Raw genomic sequence first — 25147 nt, forward strand, 5'->3', positions numbered from 1 at the left:
AATGAGCTCTAAATAAAGAAGCCTGAAACCTCACAGGGTTTTCACCAAGTGCTCAAACATATATTACAAAGAAGCCAATATAGGTTTTCCTTTATAAGATGACAACATTTGATATATGACGGTATTGTTCTGAACAGACATACTTGGTCGACGTTGTTTTGCTGGACTGTACAGACAACCAGTTTGGTGCCAAATGCATGTCCCAACTTATGCAGACGTTTGTAAAATATGCTGAGAATAATATCTATTGATGAATTCTCTGGCAGGGTTTGAGGTTGTTTGGCTTTTTGTGCTACTTATTTCGAAAGAAGGACCAGCCTCAGCAAAGAATGTTAACAAGAACATAAGAACATGAGAATACCGAATCCCTCGCTTGTCGCGGTTACTTAGTTCCAGACCCGACTGTGATAAGTAAATTTCATTGAAGTAGGATTCTTTGTGAAATGAATATTTTCGTAGAGCGTAGAAAAACAGTTTATGATCGTCTAAATACAATTGTTAACATTATTACTCCTCCAGACATAAAATAACACCAATATAGTCACCTTTACATTGGTATTACCCAATATAGTAGACATAATCGGACTGCTCGCGTGTGTTGCAGTAGATGTACAAAGATAATTTAAACCTGCAATAAAAACCTGCTACAAAAGCCTGTTGTTCCAACAATCAAGTCTGGTGCTTGTCTCACTGAACAATTACTGAAGCCCCGTGTCTTAATTTGTATTCTGCCTTGTATTTGTGTTATTCCTAAAAATGGTTAATCTAGGCAAGTATGTAAAATCTGCTTAAATGTGCAATTATGTTTTACTAAACAGGCTGTATTCAATCACAAAACAGTAGGATTTATGGAAGTGGAGAAGTAGTGAAGTGGAAGCTAATTTTGAAGTCTTATGCAGTGATCGTGTTTTGATCTAACAAATCTTAAGTAAGTTTGATCAAGGCAGCTGTTGAATGAAAAAAAGCGTCTCACGTCTCACTCATCGGCGCTGACAAGTGACACTGGGAGCACCTAGTGTAGGTAGGAATGCAAGGTTTATAGTGTGTCTTTCTGTGTAAATATCCCATGTTACAATGTCGACACCTGCGGCTTATAGACATTTTTCTTTTTACATTTGGTGGGTGCGGCTTACATTCAGGTGCGCCCAGTAGTCACAAATCTACGATACTTAAGACACTGCATATACAGTTAATAAAGGATTTATATTTTGACCCTTGATGTGAATATATTTCTATTAAATTCTATTAAAAAAACTGTTTCGAAATCTGTACAAATGAGAGTTTGACCAGCATACTGGAACAGATTGTGTTTGACTGGAGAGGTTCTACTGTCAAGTCAACACATTTATGGTGGAAAAAGCTGGTGAAAAATGGGGCAGCATGGAGTACTGTGTCATTGGGCAGTTAAGTACATTAAAGTAAACAAAATGCAAGTTGTTTGAGGTTTTAATTAGATGCTTTGACACACATTATATCGTAAGTAACCCAGTATCAACATCTGTAAAACAGATGCAGGCACTTAGCCCTGCTCCACCGTTGTCCCTCAGTAACCGTAGTGCGAGGTTTCAATGCAATGTAGCACATACAAACAAGCTAGTTAGGAGTGAAATCTATATCTACAGCATGTGTAAGATCATCAGTCACTGCTCCATCTGTTCTTGTACAGTACACGGCGCAGAAACCTTTTTTCATCCTTGTCATCTAACAAAGTACAAATAAATCCTGAAACCATGTTTGCCTGTAAGTATTTCATGCTTATTATATATCAGCTGTTTAAGTGGAATGTGCATCTTAGTTATCTATTTAATTGTCATATTTGGAGGTGTTTGGTGTTTGCAAAATCGCTAATGCTAATCGCTAGAGCGTACATGGGATTTTCAGTATAAATTAGCATTATGTTTATGTTGAATGTCACAGAGAAATTATTTTGTATTTTATCTAAGTTATACTTGACATACTGTATTTCTGTATGTTCCTTTTCACAGCGCTTGAAAGTAAATGTCAGTAAAAACTCAACTGGAGTCTTTATTGAGACTGTCTCAAGGCAGCTGTCTGTCTGCTGGGCTAGCCAAACATTAGCGAGATCAGAACAGAAAACATTTACACTTTTTTCTTAAAATAATTACGGCTTTATGGATACAAGCGACATTTTGAAATGTTCATTAAACTTGTTTTGTGCTGGCGTGCGACCTGAAATTCAAACTGCATTCATTAAATATATAATCTGAGATAGTATGACAGTATAGACAGTATGAGCTGGACAAATCTCTGCAATTTGGGTCAAAACATGTAATTATGGGATTTTAATGGGTTTTGCCATTTTTTTTAAAAGAAGCTTTATTGTTTTTATCTTTGTATATTTAAGAATTTGTATTATCCATAGCACTCTTTAAATTAAATCTTCTCTAAAAAAAATTATCATACAATGATTTTCAAGCAACCACTAAAATCTAGACAGTTTTTTCTTTCTTTCTTTCTTTTTGTAGAAGATCCTAGTAAATTCTCATTAGAACAGGTACCTGACTGAGCTGTAAAATAAAAACACATGCGGTCCTTCCTTCATTTTTTAAAACAATTTCCCTGCCAATAAATTTTCAACGTGTCTTTTTTTCCATGTTCACAAAATGAAAGGCATATTTCTGTCTTACTCACCCTCAATCCTTAGGCCTGACTTCAAGTTCAGACTTCCTGTCATAGATGACACAGACACAGTCACGCTGGGCCTCATTGGATGGGCCTCCGTCTCCATGACGACCACAATCTGGGTAGTGTGGAGAGAGACCTTGTGGAAGGACAGAGCCAAGGCGTCAATGCTGCCATGGCTCTGATGGGGAGGTGTGAAGGCCCTGGGCAGCATCTTTGCAGGGGACGAATGAGGGCTTGAAGAAGTGGACGGTGGTTTACTGGAGGTGTTCCATGTGTGGTTTGGCATGATTTTCTTCAGGTAGACTTTGGCTTGCTCCAGTTTGACCAGTGTTGGGTTGACTTTCAAGGGGCGAGACAGCTCGAAATTGAGTTCAGCTGTGGACAGAAGAGAGAAGAAATAATGAGATTAGATTTTTTTTAAAAGCTACAGCTAATTTAACTTACACAATGCTTTCAATATTTTACTGAAACTTCAACTTACTGAAACAGTTCTAATGAGCTGCGTTTAAAAAGAGAGACTCAATCCAATGCTTGACTTAAGTATGTACTCACAAATACATGGTAATGAGGTGCACACGCACGCACACACACTCTCTCATTGGATGTCTATGGAGCTTTATGGGTGTTCCAGCTTCTGTGGTTTTGTATCCATGAATGGGAAATTGCATTTTATATTCTATTCATTTTATGACAGGCAATTTAGCAACGGCCTATTTAGTATGTGAAAAAGGCTTTCTAGTGTTTCTGTTAAACCAGTACACAACCTGAACAAATAAAAAAATGCGGGCACAGTCCCTGCTTGTCGCTTCGAAAGCCACCATAAGTGAATGAATTCCATGTAGGATCCATAAACTCCAACATGTACATAAGGCAAATGAATGTGGAAGAGCATGAAGGCCATTTTTTTTAATGCACACCACATAAATTCAAGACTTCTATTTCTTGTGTCTTTGTGCACTGTAGTCTTCAAACACTTGACTGGAATTTACAGAGACACATGAATTAACTCCATGCCGTGTTACACCACTTCCATTATCACATTTTTCCACTTGGTCATGATGATGGGAGAGGGAAGCAGCTGAAAACAAGTCCATCTGCTTTTCATGGTATCCTCAAGGCACTGGTGCTTTTAAGGGGTTTAGGCCTTCCGTATGTCTCGTTCCCAGATACAAGTACTGGATGACATCGGCGGGAGCACAGCCAGGAGAGGGAAGACACACACACAGCCACGCACACAGATCCAGTTCTTGCACCCTGGCTTCTTTCATTCTTTAATCCAGTGGAAGTGAGGCAGATGGTAAAAAGGAAGAATGGAACTGGAGGGCAGGTACAATTTGCTGTGCAATGTAGCTTATCATTTCCACCTGACTTACATCAGGAAAGTTTCCAGAGATGGAATAAAAAGCATGGATGCAGCTGTTCATTTACAGTAGGTTACTATGCACACCCATTCTTTTTCACCCATTTATTCTCTCCCTCTCTGCTTCATGGAGCTCATCTTCTTGTCTCTCGTCTTAGTCAGCCCAGTCATTTACTTTTCCAACAGCCCCCAGCCTAATCAACCCCGCCCTGGCTGTAATCACTTTAAGTTGGCCCTCATCACACAGTCGGGGCCATGCCTGGCTCTCTGCTCTCAACATCAGCTCCTTCAAAAATTATTTTTCGTCCCCACCCAGAAAAAAACAACTGTGTACCCACAGATGCATGCATCACTTCATAACGTACAGTAACTAAATAAGCAAAGCAACGTATAAAGCTGAGGGATGTTTCTTAGGGATGTAACGAAACACAAATTTGTAATCAGAATTTTTTTGGTACATAACTTTCAGTTAAATGGAAAGGCATACCAATTTCCCACACAGTACACATTAAGTGAGGGACAGGAAGTGTGCCTTACATTATGCACCTACAGCCGTCCCTTGTTTATCTCAATTTTCATAGTTAAAGCATAGAAAAAAATGTTCATGAAGTTTTACATTTTTAACATTATTAAAGCAGATGAAAAAACACCCCTATTGTCACCTTTATATTCCTATTATTCTTTTTCTTTTTTTTTTTTTTTTTACAACACATTACATTACAAAGCGCACGGCGTTATATTTACAGTGCTTTTTTGTTTTCTTGGCTGAGCACATATTTGAACGGTGGTGAAAGAAGATCCTCATTTGAATTTATTGGAATTTGGATCATATAATGTGAGAGGAAGACAACAGAACCGTCTAGTTTGGGTTGAAAAACCATACAGACACTGGTTCATCTACAAATTTGGCCATGAATGGATTTAGTTTAGGGATGCTCCGATTCGGGTTTTATGCTGCCGAGTCCGATAGCGATCACCCATAAGTGAAATCGGCCGATACCAATCACATAGATTAAGTGTACATTTTGACATTCATTTATGATGAGTGCTATTGGCCCATGGTGCCATAAAAAAAGCGAAAATTATCTTGCTACTTTGGCTTTGCAACATGTTTTATAAAACAGCCCTTTCACATTTGAAAATGAAAAAAAAATCTCATCCAGTTTCACCTTTTGTTCTTCTGTTCGCACATACTCCGACAGCCAATTCACTTTAAAAGAACCACTTTTTAACTTTTTTTTACTTTGGCTTGGTGAGTGGATGTTGCTATGCCAGTTTGTTTCGCCATAATACAGGGTTAGCAAGCACCATTAGCTATAGACTAACCTGCAAAACAGCGGCTTGTACTAAGTAGTGCGCTGTTAATGACTTGATTGGCTGTGGACGTCAATACGCGCAAACACAATCTTATCATTGGCTGGGCAGTGTTTTATGTTTGTGTTTATGTTTGTTTCATTGTGTTATATTTTCTCACAGCTTGTTGTTCCCTGTCACTCACTGAGTTACATTGCAAAATGGCACAGAATAAATTATAATGTGTTTACATCATTTACTGTCCAGGTTGGATTGTATTGTGTGCGATTCATGGATTTGTTGTGCGCTGAGAAAGCGAGAGCAGTGCGCGATCGCGCACGCGCGCAACTTAGAGGAAACATTGCTTCCAGGTGTCACGCAGCTCCAAGTAAGAGAGCAGTCGCTGAGAGAGGCTGGTCATTTTTCGGTTTATTTGCTTTACACTGCGGACTGTCACGCACATGCGCGCGAGTGTTGTCCAGAGTTGGCTATATTAGCTGCCTGATGATCACATCGTGAGCCTCGAAAACCCACCATACTCCATCAGGTGTTTATTCTTCAAATGGAGTATTAAATTAAAGCTTTTTAACGTGCTACCTCGGCGAGATATTGTTCGTGGCGTGTTTTGCAGGGTGCAAAGTTGACATCACTCTCACAAACGGTGATTGTTAAAGTAAAAGGCATCAATTGTAGAGGTTGAAAGTTAGTGTTAGTCTTTCCATATTTTATTAAAAAATTATAACATAACAGTGTTAATATGAACAGGCTGGTGGGAATCACACACTGGCCTTCTCTGGTATCAATCGTGACTTGCACTAAAGAGAATGTGAGCTCAAGGTCTAACAAACGTGCATAAACACACATCTACAGTACATATCTGCAAAATGGCAATGCTTCTGGGATGAAATATGCTTACCAAGCTGCTTACTTTGCCTTTTTGGTATGGTCAAGCGTGACGATATTGCCCCTTTCAACCTGGTGTGTGTGCGTGTGCAACAACCACAAACGTTTTCATTCCCGGTCCACCTTTGATTCTCTGGCTGACATTTTACGCTTGAGTCTTGACAGAGGAGAGGCTATGTCAGACACAGGTGGCGATGTGTCCAATTTCATACGTCCCGTGTGTGAAGAGGATATTTGTGCAAACCTGTGTTTATGTGCCCAAAATTGCTGAAGTGTATCTGTAGAATCCCAAAGTCACAAAAAGAGCCTCATACATATCAAGGCCAGTGACATGTGCCTCGCATGCCATCTGAATCAAATTACAGATGTTCTAGACGGTTCGGAGGTGCAAACGCTTGTATACAGTAACTGACAATATTTTTTAGAAGCTATAGTTTGACAAAAAGCAGGGACGAAAGAGAGTAATGGTTCCAATTTGTTCTAGCTAATCTATCACCTCCTGCCTCTCTTTGGAGAGAAGGCTGATCTCTTGTCTCCAAGTGGTAGCAGTTACATCTTTGGACTCGCTGACAGACCTGCTACGAGACTGGAACTGTTTAAGAAAGATGACAACAGAAGAAAAGACGTGTCTTGAGAGTGCACTCTTCCATTAATACTTATAGAAAATATACCACCCTAATTTTTAATAATCAATAATAATCAAAGGCCGCACCTTGGTTAGTGAGTAATCTACCTCCTGTAACTACCTGCATTAGCTATGGTAATGTGAGTAATGTGTAGCCACTGTGGTGAAACACTATCTGGTTTACAGTACACATGGAGCAAGTCTTTTCCAATCTGCATCCTTGAAAGGGCAGCTTGGATTGGCCAAAAATTGGGCTGAAATTGCAAGCATATTGCTGTAAACACACGGCAAGAAGTAGCCTCATGGTGGTCTGTGCTCCGTTGACGTCTCGTTTAAATAAATCAAATATGAAGCATTGTCAAATCAAAGTGGAATCGCCAGACATGATATACACATGCGGCACACACACTGGTAGAGGACTACATAAGCATATAAAAGTGGAAGGTTGAATAAAAAACGTGGAATTATCCTCCTTATTCATCATTCAATATTGTTCAGAAACTATCTATATATTCCAAAACAACTGGCCAAATTATATGACTCACTATGTCAGGGGTCTCAAACTTGCGGTCCAGTGGTGAAGGCTTTTAATGGAAGAAGCTCTTTAATTTGGGCAAGAAATAGCCAACACTGAACTCACAGTGAGCTTGTGACACAGTGTAATGAACAGTGGGGTCACAAGCAGAAAATAACTACAATCACGGTGCACACACAAAAATGACAACACAACATGGACAGTAACAGGTAAGCAAACACACATAGTGCAACTGCTACTACTACAACGGGGTATAACAACCAACAACTACATTAACTCTAAACAACTTTAGCAACTTTTTACAAAACACCAGAAGCACTCCCAGCAACGGAATTGCTGCTAAAGACTGAGAAGACTGGATTAGTTGTACTTTTTTTTGTAACACTTAAAACGCTTTTGAGGAATAGATGATGCGGGCCAGTGTCACCAAGACCCGACTACCAGCGGCCCCCAGGTAAGTTGAGTTTGCGACTCCTGCGCTACGAAAAGATACACACTCAACGTAAGTGCGGATGGACAAAAACTGCAAATGTAGAAGGTAACAAAATTGCAATTTCCTTCACATTTGAATCTCTGCATAGGCACACTGTGACCAATAGAAGTGCATGTGTGCAAATGTGTGGCTGACTGTGTGGGTGAAGGGGAAACCAGTAACATGTGTGGTCAATTCTCGATATTTCCAACATTGGCCGACCCGGGCGGGGAGGTGGGGGCAACCTCACACCAAGTCTGGATCCTGTCTGCGTCATTTGTCAGTATAATGTTTGTATGCGTGTGTGCGTGTGTGTGGGATGAACTAATGTTTGTGATTATGAGTGTGGCTGTGAATATTCTCATTCATCCAGGCCATTGAACCAGACCCCACCTAGTCATTGAGCATGAACTGATGAAGCCTGCTCGGATGAGGGGCCAAATGTCTTCTGAGACAACCTGAATAGTCCAATTGTGAGTCAGTGCCATTGGATTATGAGTGTGGTTATTCCATTGTCATTTGGACAGGTACTGCATTCTCTCTACATCTTTGAAATAATCACTTGAGTATAATAGCACAATTCTGACAGCAGTCTTTCACTTGTGGAAACATTTTGTTATGAATATAAATAATATCATCATAAATGAAGTTATCCTACCTCCTGTTTACAGCTATTCTTGTGTATAAATTATATAATCATTGTAAAAAAAAAAAAAAAAAAAGTTACTGTAAGTAAAATTGGCTACTTCGCAGATTTCACTTATTGCAGCTATTTTGGGAACCTAACCTCCCACCCCGCGATAAACGAAGGAACACTATACATGTATGCTTAGGTTGAATGTAGATTTAGGGTGAATGAACTGTGCTTTCTGCAGAAAAAAACAGCATTTCTTTGGAGAAAAACAAATTCTTTGAATTTGCGGGGCTATGAATGCTGAATCGCAAATGTGCCACTCTGGGTAAAAAAAAAAAAAAAAAAGCTCCTCACTTGCATTTGCAGCTGTTAGGTCATTTTCACTCAATCTATTGGTTTAGATTTTAGTGATCAAATGTGATTATCTATGAAAGTTCCCAGACATATACACTATATATTGCCAGTGAAGTAAATGTTCACTTATTTATAAACAAAAACAACTGCGGTTCAGCTCCTTTGTCATACAAGATCGCTCGATTTTCAGTTGTGCTCTCCTCCACCTTGTCTGGCCAAATCATGTTAGTGCTGGGATTGTGAGTGCAACAGACCACAAACCCCAGCAATGATTTGCAGCCGAATAGGAGAGGCACAGGGTTGCTATTTGTGAGTCTTGTATACTTCTATTTCTCCAGATCCAAGGACAAGGACACACTGTACAGTGCATACTGAAACAAAAGGTTCACATTGTGACAAGCACCATATGGAAAGGCTCAATGCTATTTGACTTCTGGTGTCCTCTGAAAGAAGCAGATGGGTAGATGGAAATCTACCGTGTGTGGCTTTGTGGTGTACTTGCTGTGGTGTACAGAGCTGCATTGTGTTGTGTTGTGTTGAGCGATCCCGAGTGGACAAAGAAGCTCAGGGCTTTCCGCGGACAGAGGAAGGGATGTGTGTGGCTGAGGGGGCAAAATTCTTCCTCAAACCTTCATCAATAACCACTACAGTCCAGCAGGCCTACTGGGATCAGGGAGCAAAACTGTAAAGGATTTCCTGTGCCTACACACACTGTTCAAGGATTCATGAAATCCTCATAGGGATGAGGAAGTTTCACAGACTCATCCACTTAGAAGCCCACTCACACTGGACACACACTCCAATCAGAAAGAGTTTTCATATAACAAATATGACAAATATGAAACATATGGTTTTAAAAAGGGAAACAAGCTGTATAAGCTTACAGTGGGGGAATAATTATTTGATCCTGTGCTGATTTGATGACAAAGACATGACCAGCCCATAATTTTTATGGTAGGTTTATGTCAACATAGAGAAATAGAATATCAACAAAAAATCTAGAAGAAACATGAAAGATTTGATTCACTTACACATTCAGCAGGGGCTACAATAATTATTACCCCATAGCACTCACCTGGCCCATTGAGGAAATCTTTGACCTGAAGGCACAGCAAAGGTGGAGGGATGCCTGATTCACTGTCCACTTCACCAGCTGCTGTCTGGAGCCAGAAGACATTATAATCCAGAGATTCGGGCAAAGTCTTCCCATGGTCTGGAATGAATCACATAATAGAAGAGCAGGAGCAACAGGTCAAATTGTTATCAGCCATACAGTATCTGTTTTCCAACCAAACTCCCATTCTTTGCCTTCCTCCTACCTAAGCACTTGTAGTCCGAAGCCACACCCCTTAAGGCCACATCAAACACAGATAACTCCATTCTCTGCTTGCGGTGGTGGCAACTGAGCAAAGCAGAAGGTTGGGTCACCTGCAGGTACAGCAGTGGTTCCAGCACCTGGTCAGCAGCCCCTCTCCTCCCCGGCTGCCTTACTATTGTCACCCCCAGCGCTTGGCGGGCTGAGGAGCGGCTAAGGCTGCTTCTTAACAGTGGTGAAGCTGACTGGGAGACATTGCTGTTGAGAATGTCCTCAGCAGTCAGGTCCGTTAGTGTAACTGGGGCAGCAGCAGCAGGGTCCGGAGACGCGGAAGTTGAGACCGGAAGAGACTCGGACAGGTTTTCAGTCTGGTTGAGAGCACTCTTTCCTACCTGAGGGTGAAGAAGGCTCACTGGATTAACTGTTTAGTTCATATTCTTACATAAAATTGTGAAAAACACAGTTGCTGTGTCTCATAACATCATTTCTACTTCTCAGCTTACAACTAATGTTCCTTTTACTCAAACAAAATTATTCTGTCAGCGGCTAAGGCCCAGTCATCATCAGTCATTGTTTCCGAACTGTCCACTGTTTGTTCTGAACTGTGATAAGACTAACGAAATGCTCCTACATTCCGTCCTGGGAAATGTTCTGTACTTTCACTGCAGGTGTTTGGACCCATGCACTTTCAAAGTGTTTTAAACTTTCTTCTGAGCAGAATGCGAGAGCCAGCAGTCAGTTACATACTGGTAGAGTGAACCAAAATAGATTTGAATGAGCAGTGACAGGGTCAGCTGTAGATTATAACTAAAAAGCAATTGAAGTGACAAAGTAACATACTGTAAGACAATAAATTCACAGGGAGGACAAAGGATTGAAGCGTCAACAGCACACACAAGAGGACCAAACTCTATCACAATTACAAATATTTTGGAAACAATGCCGCACCTAGGACAATACTGAATTGGTAACTTGGCATAAAACACTGCACAAAATCGAGCGTTTACATGACTGCAGGAAGTGTTTAACTTATTACTGCCGATATTTATGTGTTGACTTGATTTGTAACAAGTTTCACATTATGGTAATTTGCTTAGGTAACTGACGTTTACTTGGGCTTAATACAGACATGTAGGCCTCTGCACGCAACCGATCTTTCCATTACTAAAATCTCACAGGGATTACTGTACATCCACTAATCACACATGTGCTGCAAAGGAGATGCTACAAATCTCACAATGTGCATGTACAGCCAAAAGTTTGTGTATATAAATGACCCCAAGAAAATAAATTACTACCACTGCCTAAAAATAAATAATAAAAAAATACAATAATGCAATAAATTGCAGGGAAGAGTCAACACATGAGTAGCAGCCCTTGTGTGGGGGTCCACATTAAGAAAAACAAGCTAATAAAAAAGATAACCGCAGATTATAGATGGGGGTAAAATGAGTCACAGTTAACAATTCTAAACATGTGACTGTGTTACAGGAACGCTGAAATTGCTTATCTTTTATCTGTTCGATATTTGAAACTCTGCAATTCAGTGTACAAAGTCACGTAAACACACAAACACACGCTGCCTGATATGACCACCCGCTCCAGCTGTAGCTTTCCGCTCTTACCTTTTCCCCAGGCTCTTTCTTGTCCAGTTTGCTGTCTAATGATGAAGATGGGGCCTTTGGGGGACTGGAGCAAGCATAGGCCATGACAGACAATCTACCAGCAGTAAGAAAGATGTCGAAAGGGATAAAGTTGAGGTTTTTGGTAATAGTGGACTTATGAGAGGGTCTTGCTATGCAGTGGTGACTGGTCCCACTCTGCTGCTCAATCTGGATGATACGGATGCGAGCGCTATCGCTTCCAAAGCCACTGTCTTGCCCGGTTGCACTGTGACGAGACGAAGAATCGATGCCTGCCAACGAGCCTCGACTGCCATACTTCTGTTCATGTTGACACATCTGCATACAAATACAGGAAAAGGCCATGATTTACTCTTTGAAATTATGACAATGTCAACACAAAATGTACAAGATAGAACAAAAATGACAGCTAACATCAACTGAAAAAGTTAAATTAGTACAAAAAAACAAAAAAAATTGAAAGGTTTTCATCAAATCTCATAGTTTTAAATCTCACATAGTGACAATAAAAGGCATTCTGTTCTATTCTATTCTAATATTCATAATTTTTACGATTGTGAAAATGCAACCAGATGAAACACCATAACGCCTTCTTTAGAATAAGAAGCAACAGACAATGTCAATTGTATATAAACATCAGGTGTGGGGGAATTAATCAATTCTTAGATGCACCGCGATGCGGACATTGACGGTTAATAATCCATTCATAAATGTCAATAATCGATGCTGACGGAACAAAAAAAAAAAAAACAGAACAAAAAGATGGAAAGCCAAAGTGTCGCCTGGACAGTTTATGGTGGCGCACCTAAGTGTAAGACGTTAGCAGAATGGCTGAGCGTAAACTTCGACCCGCACCCACTGGATTTAGAGAGCGTCTGGGAAAACTGTGCCTTCCACATAGTTGAAGGTAAAAATGAGCTGGACAAAAGCCAGACAATATGCAAGCTTTGTCATACAAGCTTAAAATATTTTGGGAACACGACAAATATGAGAAACCACATAGCACGTTTCCACCCAAACCAGGAGGAAAAACAAGCAGCTAAAGTTGCTGCCAACCAGAAAACCATCAAGCAGGTGATAACTAATTTTCCACCCAACTTGGAAAAGTGTTTCTGCTTGAAACACTTTTATTGCAAAGGATTTGTGGCTGAATTCGGTTGTTGAGAAGCAGGGCTTTCGTGCTTTGTTGCATACTTCGGAACCCAAACGCAACGTTCCATCGCAACGTTATTTCACTGACAGTGCAATTGTGAACAAGGGCAGCCTAGTTGTTTTGGTTATTCATAATATATTGACGCCTGCAAGCATTATCCTTGTGTGAGAGTAGCAAATATAAAGTGGCTGTATGCCCATTTTGCAGTTTAGAAAGTGGCAATCTGTGTGCTTCATGGGCACACGGTCTATTTCACTCAGTCAAGTACAAATAAATTCATAAGATTTATTTTTCTGGATTTTTTTTGTCGTTGGTATGCTGTCTTTTTCTGCTAAAAAAAAACTACCATAAAAATATGAACTGTCCACATTTTTGCGAGGGGGAAAACTCACAAAATCAGCAGGGGATCAAATAATTATTTCCCCACTGTATCATCTGTCGCTGAAAGCCTTTTATAGCCACAATGGCTGCAACTCAACTGACATCTGGAGCCAAGTCTACCATTTTGGGCTGCTTTATTCATGGTACCACAGCCACTGCACAAAACAATTGGATTTTACTAGAGTGAAGCCCTTCTTTAAAGATATTTCCAATATTTCAAAATTACAAAATTATGTTTAAGACCACAAAAAAGGTCCCAGAGCATGCCTTTAATGTTTTTGTGGCTATGCGATGCCCCCTTTCATTGGTCAATTGGTCCATGGTTTCAATCAACTCAGCTATTTGGTTTATGTCTTATTGTAAAGGATCAGCACAAAGGAGCTCTTTGCAAAGAAGAAAATACTCTCATGTATTTTTAGTTGATGCTCATTGTTATCCCTTTCTGTAATGGCAGTAGACTTTAGGCCCACTCAGCTTAGTCCTTTTTATTCATGAGCATTTAAACTTGTCTATATATTTGTCCATTGTTCATGTGACTCAGTGTTGCTTTAATTTTGTTAGATAGGTATCAGCACATGTTGGACTCAACTAAAAACTTAATTCAAGATAGTATACACACGTTTAGTAGGGGTGTGAATCTCTGGCCACCTCACGATTCAATGCGATTACAATTCAGCCCTGATAAAACGATAATTGATACATCTCGATGCATCTTCTTTTGTGATCAATAGTTTGTCAATTTTTTGATGCATAATTTTTTTCTATATATGCAGTATATAATTTTTTTTTACTCAATGTGCACTACTAAAACAAAGCATATTTGTAATAATCCACAAATAAATAAAAAATGAAACAGATTAATTTACCTCCATTATCCTCCATTTAATAATTGGAAAGTTACATCTACCAACATATTTCCCATTGCATAGAACCAGCAGGAAAGTAAAGTGCACCAGTAGCAGCATGTATGAAATTAACAAACTTTAGAATATTCTGAGTAACCAACATAAAAAATCTGCCATTATTCACAAATAAATAATAGACTTCTGAATTTGAACTAAAACCCTGAGCGTAGAATCGCTGACAAAATAATATTTATGCTGTGTAGCAAAGTCAAAAACAGCTTTCACACAAAATACAGATTGCTGCAAAACGGGCGCACGGCCGCTTTATATTTGCTACTCTCATACAAAAATACTTTTTTCACAAATTAAATTAGGTTGCTGAATGAATGAATGAAAGACATGCAAAGAGAGAGCCCAGTGGCACTAAGGTGTGGTCCATTCTATTCTACACGCATCTGATCGAACCTGCACATGGCAGCTATTACAACTTGTACTCTCAGCTGCCCCCTCACACTCTCTACATCACTCCCTCCCTCCCACTGCATGGGAATTTTAAATGTATATTATTGCTGTGTCAGAGATAGTATTTCAAGACCTCCGGGCAAACAGTAAACCCACTGGCAGCACATTAGACAGAATACTTGACTTATTAGATATTTCCTAAACTAAACAGTGTCATCAAAGGCTAAGAACAAGAGCCATATAAAACGCTGCGGCACGCCTGCCTGTCTGTTCTGTTCTCTTCGGCCCGGCTTTCACAGGATGGGCCTTGCCAGATCCTTCTCTTTCCCTGAGCTTAATGTGGACAGGATGTGTGCATTTCTTTTTCTGTCACAAAGTAAGATTTTCCAAGGACTGAGAGGGAAATGAGTCTGAGCTGATCTCCATGAGTGTTGTGTTAAACAGGTGAAACTTCTGTGGAGGTGGAGGTGTTTGAAAAGTGTATCAGTGCAGTCAAAATGTCCACTCAATGAGTGCCCATTGTTGGAAGGGACAAATAAGCTGTGCGGCAGCTGGGAAAGAGTGAGAGCCAGGAGAAACTGCCAAAAACTGCTCTCTTTGTGAGCTTAGGCTATACACATGCATTTACAATTATGGCAAATACCCAATCTTCTCTTGAACCACCACCACAAAGAGAGTGCCCCCTAAGCAAATTCTTGCTCTATATTTAGATGCGCTTAGTGGAATATGGGATAATGGGGAACACTATCGGGGGGCGTAGAGGAAAAGAAACAATGAGAAAACACACAGTTGTTCACATGTTGCAGTTGGAATCAATGCATGCAATCAGTACATCCCCCATAACAGGGTTTAAGCTAAGAAATGCCAAGTACACAGTTGGCTTTTAAGATTTCTGGACTGAGTTATAACCCTCTATGATTACTCATAGACAAGGGGAATAGGTATTAATAACATATGGTTCTGAAGTCTGTAGACTTTAACATTACACCAATTTATTCACTGACAGAAGGCAATAGATTCTGGATGCAAACATGCACCGCAGCTACATGCCTGCTCCCAGCTGAAATCCCCTTTTCCAACCATTACTTTCTATTACATTATATAATAGCTTCACTGAAACACAGTTTCCACATCCCGGTGTAATCTTTCACTGGACTTGGAGTTGATCATGATCGTGAATGTGTGATGACACACGCACACACACATAACGCAACCCCCAACATCTATTGGCCAGTCATGATGTCATGCTGCTCAGAGTCTCTAGGCATAACGCTCTGGAAAACCGAGGATAATCCACAAAGTGTGAAATCATGAGCCTCCCAGGTGCCAATTATATCAGTACGCATCTGTGTGACCCCAATTTCTGTCAGTGTAACTCGGAATTGCTTGGCTAGAATAAGGCTAATAAGCGGAAGCAAATGTCACATCATCCAAATGCCACCCGTTTACAGTGTTATATGACAACATTTGCTTTACATCTGAATAGCACATACGCACTTGAGTGTTTCCAGATGAATCAAAAGTAGGTTGCAATTCAGGTTGAGAGATCACGCAATAAGAAAAGATGTCGGAAAGTCCTTATAGTCTCAAAAGAATATAGTACATTTAGCAAGTGATATAGGTGACTGTTATTTCACATGAGGCTACTTTGAAGCCAAATATACAGTGACTCGTTTTATTGATTTGACTCAATATTACCTTAATCATTCAAGGGACAATGACAATTAATCTGCTGTGTATTTTAAATAATTTGAGAAGATAAAAATACACCCTCACAAATAGTTGGTTAAATGACCTAGAGCAAATTTCACCTTGACCAGACACATTCTGTCACCATCTTACTGGCTGGATTTGACCTTTCTTGGCAGAATTTGAAGAGTTCATTTTCTTTGGTTGATTTCCTGGCAGAGTGATTTGAAGCTATAAAAATAGAAAAAATGCTACAAACACATCGAATAAACATGGGAAACAGTGTTAAATACTTTGTGTCTGTTGTGTATAAAACACAATCTGATGTAAATTTCAGACCGTTTGTGCATCGGCATTTTGCGACATGCAAAAGTGTGTCACAAGGACAATGAAAGAAATAATACAAACCGGTGGAAGTTCAGATTCAGCTGCTGTAATTTGCGAAGTATCACACCTCCTCGTGCACCAAACGCATTTTGCTGCATCCAAAACATGTACTTTGACCAAACTCCTACAAAACGTTACCCCTCGTTAACGTAAACAGAGTACTCCGGGCACGATGCGACTAAAATTGAATCAAGGAAGACGATATGCAAATAAGATGACATCTGCACTGAACTTTTTCGTCAAAATTCACACAATAACGAACGGTATGGTGTCGTGTCCTTGATATGCATTACGATCCGATTTTCACATTTTTTCTCATGCTTTGAACCCCGGAGCTTATATAGTGATGCGGATAATATGCGGTCACGTTCTGGTCTCGCAACATCGCGTGTGCTTCTGAGCAGCGCCCTCATCATGGAGAAAGCATGGAGAGGTATCGGGAGGTGCATGCAGTAAACTGTAATACCACATGTGAGAGGTAGATGTACAGTATGTATGTCCTCAGTAATGTTGAGCAAATGTCTGAAGAACAGACACTTGCTTCCTTTATTCTGGCATGAGAACATGGTGGCACACCAGGGCTCCTCGAACAGTGTGTCCAACTTCAGTGCACCTTGCTGGGACACGCCAGGTGGTTCCACCCACTCTACATCCTGGTTCTACCGACCTCAACGGTGGCACACCGGGGCGCGCGGGGAGTGTCCGACCACAGTGCACCATGATGGGCCAGGCCATGTAGCTCCACCTGCTCTCTACCCTGGTTCCCCTGACATACGGGGCAGCACATCGGCTACTTAGTGAGTGTGTCCAACCACAGTGCGCCTTGCTGGGCCAGATTCCATGTTCCATCTCATGCTCATTCAACAAGATGTCTGGTCTTTTAAAGAGAAGGATCAAGACAGCAATTGACAGCACAACCTTTCTGTTGGGGTACTGTTTGTTTACTCTTTGTGTGTAACATCTTTCTGTGTACTAAATATCCCATGCCACGACGTGAAAACATGCGGCTTGTAGATCGGTGCGGCTTATGTATGGACAAATCTGTTTTTCTCTTTAAATTTAGTGGGTGAAGCTTAATTACCGGTGTGTTGTATAGTTTTGAAAGTATTAATTTTTGTATTACCGTTTATGTGTATGCACAGAAAAACTAAAGAAATGGTGAGGAGCTTGTTCATCACACTGAAAAATTGAGACAGAGATGTAAAAATACTTTTTTCAAAACATTTGACTTAAACTCATTTAATTACAATACAAAGTGCAGGTCATCAAACATTTATCAAAAATAATAAGTAAATAAATTAGAATTTTTAAAAATGCAAATGTTACAATTGAGATTGCAGTAAACAGTGCTCTGCTGCCATGGAATATATCAAAATGTGATATTTTCTTGCAAGTTTTTCTTCATGAACCGAAACAGAACAAGTGATACTTTAATATGCAAATTGGTTAGAAAATAGCATCTTTACTTTTTGTTTATTTATATTTAAATTGTCTTTAATTTATGTCACACTTTTGGTACCCCTTTCAGGAAAATGACCCATGTACATTTCTTCCCGGACCCATAGATATTTTATCGATCCAGAAGGAAATGATCAGATTTCAAAGAAAACCTTGTAAATGGAAGTTCTTAGCAGCAACTCAAGGTGTTCACAAAAAAGGAAAATATAGTCAATGATTTCCCTATCTATGATCTAAAAGCATCACTACATTAATATTGTTTTTATTTGTCATAGTTCCTTTCTGCTTTAAAACCATAAAATCTGTTCTTTTCATAGTTGCATAATTTAAATAAAAGCCACTGTAATATTACATTAGTCAAAGAATGTTGGGCTTCCTTTTTATTACTTCTTGTTGAAACAATGTTTGACAGTTTTCTTCATGTTCTCTGGTGACTCCAGTAGAATTTCCATTAAAAACATGGGAAGTCATATTACTAAATCTTTGTGACGGCACAATACTGTTGAGCTACTTGCTTGTAGGACGTCTGCATGGGAATTAACTACTTTATCTTGACTATATCAGAGTTTACAAGTTCGACCGCCTGTTGTGCTACCCACTATTGTTTACCAGAAGCATAAAGCCGAGCGCAAGCCTCTGTTCTTTTGTATGTTGCACAGAAAAAAAATCAATAGCAAGACCCCCATCTTAATAAAAAATAACAACAATAATACTTTTTGAAATGCCAAAATGCCAAAAAGACGCTAATTCATCCATTCATTTTCTTGTGGAAAACAGTGGGGGGAAGACATTTATAATGTGAAGTCACCTCTCTCTGTATGCCTTAGCCACAAGCAAGAAAGGCATCAAAGGGGCAGACTTTTTTTAATAGATGCAACTTTGTTTTAACTAACAAAGGCAACCTGCAATGCACTTTAACTGAACCACAACAAAGAAGCGCTGAAAGGTCATGACCTTGGAGCTTGGAAATGGATGCTGAGTGCTTCAGAGTGACTGTCAACTGTACTTTAAACATGGCATACTCCAAAGCTAAGGGCGCCAAGAGGGGCCATTTTAACAAGCTCCCTGTGCTCAAAAATGCTGGTGGGTGGTTTTACTCCTTCGGGGATTTAATGACATGTCTCTTAGGAGTATGAGGGACAACACTACACGCTACACTTTTCATTCATTTTCCCAGGCCACAGAGGAGCACCGTCTGAACTTTAGGAAAATATTGAGTACTAGCCATGTCAAAAACTGGCAAATTCTCGTCATGGCACACTAAATGCACATACTAAAAGAAGGATCTTAATGACAGTATAATGTATGCATGTGGACATTCCTAAAGCAGTGGGTCAGATGGAAAATTTTCCATCAAGTGGAGGAGACGTCAAGACAGGAAAGAACCCAGTTTGATAAGGGTGTCTGCTAAATGTGGTACTTACGTCGAAAAATTAAATAGTAAACAAAAGAAAATCAATGAACATCATGCTCTTGTTCATCTGGGAAAGCACTGGCTCAAAAACAAAGAACTAAAAAGCCTGGATGATGAAAAGAAACATTGGCAAAATTGAAATTTAATGTAGTCCAAATGGAGGACAGTAAGCTACTCAACAAAAACCTGGTGTTGGGACAAACAGCAGCCAAAATCTTGGTTTTATAATTGTTTAAACTTCAAAACCTGGTTCTGCCCTGTGCCTTTGTGCAGTATCAGTTCACTTAGACATATGTTGCCACATTAGAACTCATATTTCTGTTGCTGAAGAAAACGAAGCTAAATCCAGACTAATGACAGTAAGCAGCCTAAAGCAGGTTGACTGAGTGTGACTCTGGATCCACAGAGACGCAAGCCAAACCCACTATGCCCCACTCCTAATCTTGAGCAAGGAATGATTTAATAGCTCTGACAGACACCACCCTTAGAGCTCAAGGGGAGATTTATTGCTTCAGCAATCCCCAACCAATCTAAACCAAAGACCTAATTCAGATCAACAAATAAAATCCAACAGCTGGATGTGACAGAATTAACCCGTATAAGACACAATAACTGTGTAGGATGAAAGTAATTGCATTAGTCTGTGGAGAAAGTGATTGCAAACGCCAGATTTCTATTCTTCATTAACTGTACAACTGTAGTGAAAACAGAGTGGAAAAGTGGTTGATGGTTTGACAATCATGATGTAAGAATTGAAAAATGACTCTCTCTTCAAATCCTGTATAAGGTCTAGGATGAAATAAATTGCTTGAGTCCTGATCAAAATATTTCCACTGTGCATAACAAACACAATACAGTACAGTGGATCCCGACATATTTGTGATTCAGTATTCGCAACCCAGAAGATTTCCGGATTTTTGGTCAAAACAATGATTCTTCATTTTATTCTCCTAAATTTTTTTTCCGCAGAAAACACCTTACTGTGTCTATGTCAGTAATACTTCATAAATACGTGATAGTACAAGTGTAGTGCAGCACACATTTACGACCTAACAACGTGACGTCAGTGTGTGTAGAGCACTAGCTACAGCACGAGCAGCACTAGCTTCGACAGTCAACTTGTTAAGCCTCGGTCAATTTTTTGGCCGTGCGATTTTTGGCGTTCCCCAAATAGCTGAGTTTTGTTTGTTTGTGGAGAACGTAGTTGTGGTGACCATGAAGGAATAAGAGCTTGGCACGCATGGAGGATGTACAAAATATCTGAACGTGTGTTGGCTGTACTAATTACATATGTGGGGTGCACACAGGGGGCCCACGACACACATAGGAGTCTGCAAGTGCAACATACAAAAAAAATGGACATTTTGCCCAAACCTGTCACGAGCAAAAAGTACAAAAGACACAGGTTGGCCGTACAGACGATGCACAGTCTTATGAACTGCGCAAGTTTGTCTTGCAACCTGAAAAAAACGTTAGCGCTCATAGACTTTATTTGACATGACAAAGAACTTCTGTGGCCGGTCTGCGGCCAGTCTACGACTCAAAATTCAGCACGTCACAAATTCGTCACAAGCACACCCTCTGCGCGTTTCTTGTGTTTTTTTAGGACGTACGTACGTACGAATGGTTGTGAGCTTTACAATCTGACCTCAAAACTTGCAGTAAGGTGAACACAAGTCAATATATGATTGGAAGTCGTAAACAGGCAAGCGGTTTAGATTATGTAGACGCGGCTTGGAGACAACTCTCCAGACGACCTTTTTTCACTCGCTGTGGTGATTCACAGTGAAGTGCCGTTGATCAATTTAATTTCATTCATGAGGTCTCTGGGTCGCACATTTCCAGGTGAAGTGTGATTTATAAAAGGAAGATTGCGTGCAGGTGTGCCTACGCACGCTTTTATACATCTGAATGCTTGTGTGCACGCTATTTTCGTCTTTTGTGCGTACGCATACCTTTATAAATGAGACCCCTAATGTGGAGAATGGTAATGGTAATGGCAATTAGAAATGAGTGAATGAGAAACACAAACCCTCCAGTCTGATGGTGTCATTCGTGCCCCCAGAGAAGTACAGTCATCATCGTGACTTTTAGTACTTTGTCTTCCTTTCCTGCCTATTTGAAAAAAAAAAAAAAAATTGAGAACAACTGGCTCTCATTAGTTGTCACTGTCACTATTTAGTTTGGGAGAATTTTGTGGGGTTAATGCTCTAATCTAATATTCAGGCTGCAGTGTTTACACATGCGAGTCCCTGAATGAGGTAGGCTCATTGTGTCTGTGGGCAGGCTACTGAGAGAAAATTAGATGTGGACATTAAAAATCTGCTGTGTACTGGGAAAGGACATATTTAAAGACATCCTGATTCAATTAAATATTTATTTCATTTGATCTCAGTTTATATTTAGAGGCTTAAAGCAAAGAGTGACAATGCAACAGAAATCCAAAGACACATTCTTAGGTTACAATACTGGTTCTTAAGATCAGTCATTCAAAGATTCAGTAATGCTTTTAACTTAACATCATTAGCTTTGGCATCATCTTTTCAACAAACAAACAACTTCAAACTCTACTGTCTTCAGAGTGGGCTTGTGGTTCACAAAGGCAAAGGCTTGAGAGACTTCAAAAACTAGGGATGCTTTTGATTAGGTCATGAAATGTTCTTCTAAAATTCCTGCTGATGCTGCCAGACAGACATGTCTGTGTCAGCACGGAAAACAGCAGCAACCTGATGTAAGATGGGACTGTTCACAGGAGTGAAGATGTGCAGCAGGTGGTTTGCTTAGGAATGTGGCTCGGGAAGCACACAGACACAAGTGCAATGTGCATGTGTCTCCACAAAGCCCAATAACTGCCAAGAGCATATTCAAGTGGAAGTAAGAGAACTTAAGTCCAGGCTGGCTGTTTATGTCCAGAGGTGAAGATAGAAGACTGAAGTAGTAACTGTTGTTTATTTCAGTCTGGATATGTTCCCAGGTCTGAGAGACAAAACTGGTTAGATGTGCTTCTTGTATGCTTTTGAAAGGACACTTATGTAAGACCCCCACTGTCCCCTCATCTGCAAGAGTGGGGAGCTTTTTTCCCCTATGGGGAATAGATACACCACAAAGTTAAAGCAAAATAAGAAAGCAAAACATGAGTTTCAGATATCGTGATATCCTGGCTGAACTGACAAGCAAAGTTCAAGCAGAGAGGAACCAACAGGTATCTTAAATCAGTAATTCTCGGTGGAAAGCAGGGTCTTTGCCAAAAAAAAAAAAAAAAGTGTAATGACCTTATGTCCGTGAACGCACTTCGCATCTGTGCTATTCGCAAGCTACGCCACATAAAGCGACACAAAGCATAAACTCACATACGGGAATTCTGCCCACAATGAAGGCTCCAGTATGACGGTACTGTTTAATATCCAATTCAATCTACAGGCGCCGGCAGAAGGGTGGTCTGCAACAAATGGTCCTGCTATTATTATTAAACTTACCTACTGAGCATTCAATCAGAGTAACTGGACTCACTTGATTTTTAACTTCTTGTTTCCCTTCTTATCGAGGTCCATGTGCAAATGCTCTGATTCAAGTCCCCAGATATAACATGTACTGAAAACCTTTACACACACTTTTTAAAATTATTTTAGAATTTGTGGATAAAAACGTTCAATTCAAACTGTACTTGAATGCATTTTCATTAAAGGGACTTAGCAGCTGCAACTGGCTCAAAATTACACCGACAGTGCTTTATTCCTGCAATGTGTGTGTTACCTGGGGCGCAGCTTATATGCTCAGAGCAGGAAGAGGGTGGGATATAGTGCTTGCAACACTTTCAAAAGTTAGTGCCCGGTCTAGGCAGACACATAACCATTGCAAAATTTAAATACATGTTATTTATTAAATAAATATGATATTTGAGAAGTTTATGTAAAAAAATGTCTGCAATTTGGGTCACCGCCTGTCACTGAAGGGTGATGGTGGGCCCCGCAGCCAAACCAGTTGAGAACCATGGTCTTAAATTACTCTGGACTGCACTTTTTAGAAGGAGTTAATAACAAAAAAATGTCTATATGTCACATCAATGGCTATTCATCATGTGTCATCTACTGTTAATGCTTAGTTGTATACACTTAGTTATATACACTTTTCGACTCCACAGTACTAACTTGGCTCAGCTCATCTTTGCTCAAAAGAGTGTAGAGAGAGTAAAATATGTTTACATATTTGCTTGAGGATTTCAAAGAATTTATATGAACAGACATTATGAAGCAAAATGTCTATTGAAATCCAGTAGAGCAGGACTTTTTCATGGATCATGGATGTTTCCAATAATTATCTAACTTTTGACAAAAGTGCTACTCTATTTAAGAGAGACCAACCAAATACAGTGGTACAATCAAATACAATCTTATCCATATGCAAATCCACAAAAACTTTCACTCCGTAATCCAAAGAGAACTCAATACTCACCACCCCCTGTTTTTGTAGGTGATATCTTGCTTTTACAGGTGAGAAAGATATCCTTTCCCTTTTTTCACCCCCTTAAAAAAGAAAACGTCTACCACGATATGTGTACATATGCGTCTGCACTAGTTGGCCCGGTGTGCCCTGGTTTTACTGGTCCCCTGGGTCTCTGACCCTGTTTCCTTTGCAGGCAGGCACAGAGGGCACTCCTGACTCTGTTCACCTGAGTCGACACCCGATCTCATAGTTGACCGCGGGGGCCCAATGTCTGTCCTAAAAGACGCTGTTTGTCTCCCTGCTCTAACAGAATTCCGACCTTCATGATTTAATCTGGAGTTTTCACGCCAATTTTGCCAAACCCGATGGAGGGGTGAGCGAATTCAGCTGCTACTGATCTCAAATAGATTGAGTTTCTAAGGGGCCAATTTAAGCCACATTTATGCTTTGAGAAGTCGGTGAGTTTGGGTGCAGAGACCGAACAGGCAAGGTGACTTGTTATTACTGGCTGTCAATTAGCAGTTGATTCAAACAGGAGGGTCAGTGAGAGATGAAAAAAGGGGGAAAATATTTAGTTTCATAACAAAAGAAGGGCAGGGAGATGAACCCTGGTTAAGAAACTGTGTAAAGATGGGATGAGACAACAGCACTTACTAAACAGATGCAAGGCTGCCAAAATGGAAGAGGAGATGGCTGTATAGGGAGGATTATTTATTATTATACTCAGGAGCAACAGGGCAAATGAAAATACAGCTAAGCAGGATGGGAAAAGGTATCTAGCCCTCGGAGAGCATTAATGGCCAGGTTGACTGGTTAAGAGCACACCTCTGAGGAACGTCAGCTCCCATATTTACAGAAAACCCTTTAGAAAGAGGCAGGAATCAAAGCAAACATCAGCTTCAGCTTTCCTGATTCTTGTTTTCTGCTGCATTCTCTGTCAGCCTGTGCTCAGGCTTCCTGCACTCACTTACTGACTGCGCTCTTACTTTTTCATTATTTGTGTTGGCCACACAAAGCTGCTGTGACACATCACTGTCTTGGAGTGAGATATTTTACCTCTCAGAGACAATATGAAACACTCATCACAAGGTGCAGCAGTCCATGAGACAGCTCACTTGAAACATACTGTCCAGAG

At 40.2% G+C, this 25147-nt stretch overlaps 1 protein-coding gene across 4 annotated transcripts in view; it reads right to left on the reverse strand.

Annotated features, from left to right (window-relative positions):
* Window positions 1-25147, reverse strand: part of LOC129185227 (intermembrane lipid transfer protein VPS13B-like) — a 319375-nt gene that overhangs the window by 83192 nt on the left and 211036 nt on the right. For all 4 annotated transcript variants that reach the window (XR_008572043.1, XM_054782025.1, XM_054782024.1 and 1 more), the window contains exons 35-38: window positions 11763-12098; window positions 10142-10529; window positions 9898-10035; window positions 2653-3021 (exon numbers count right to left, since the gene is read on the reverse strand). Coding sequence is in view for 3 of the 4 variants with exons in the window: in XM_054782025.1 (XP_054638000.1) it covers window positions 2653-3021; window positions 9898-10035; window positions 10142-10529; window positions 11763-12098 (1231 nt within the window). In the remaining variant the exon portion in view is untranslated. The remainder of the gene's footprint in view (window positions 1-2652; window positions 3022-9897; window positions 10036-10141; window positions 10530-11762; window positions 12099-25147) is intronic.

This window comes from Dunckerocampus dactyliophorus, chromosome 7, assembly GCF_027744805.1.
Source record: "Dunckerocampus dactyliophorus isolate RoL2022-P2 chromosome 7, RoL_Ddac_1.1, whole genome shotgun sequence".
Classification (NCBI taxonomy): domain Eukaryota; kingdom Metazoa; phylum Chordata; class Actinopteri; order Syngnathiformes; family Syngnathidae; genus Dunckerocampus; species Dunckerocampus dactyliophorus.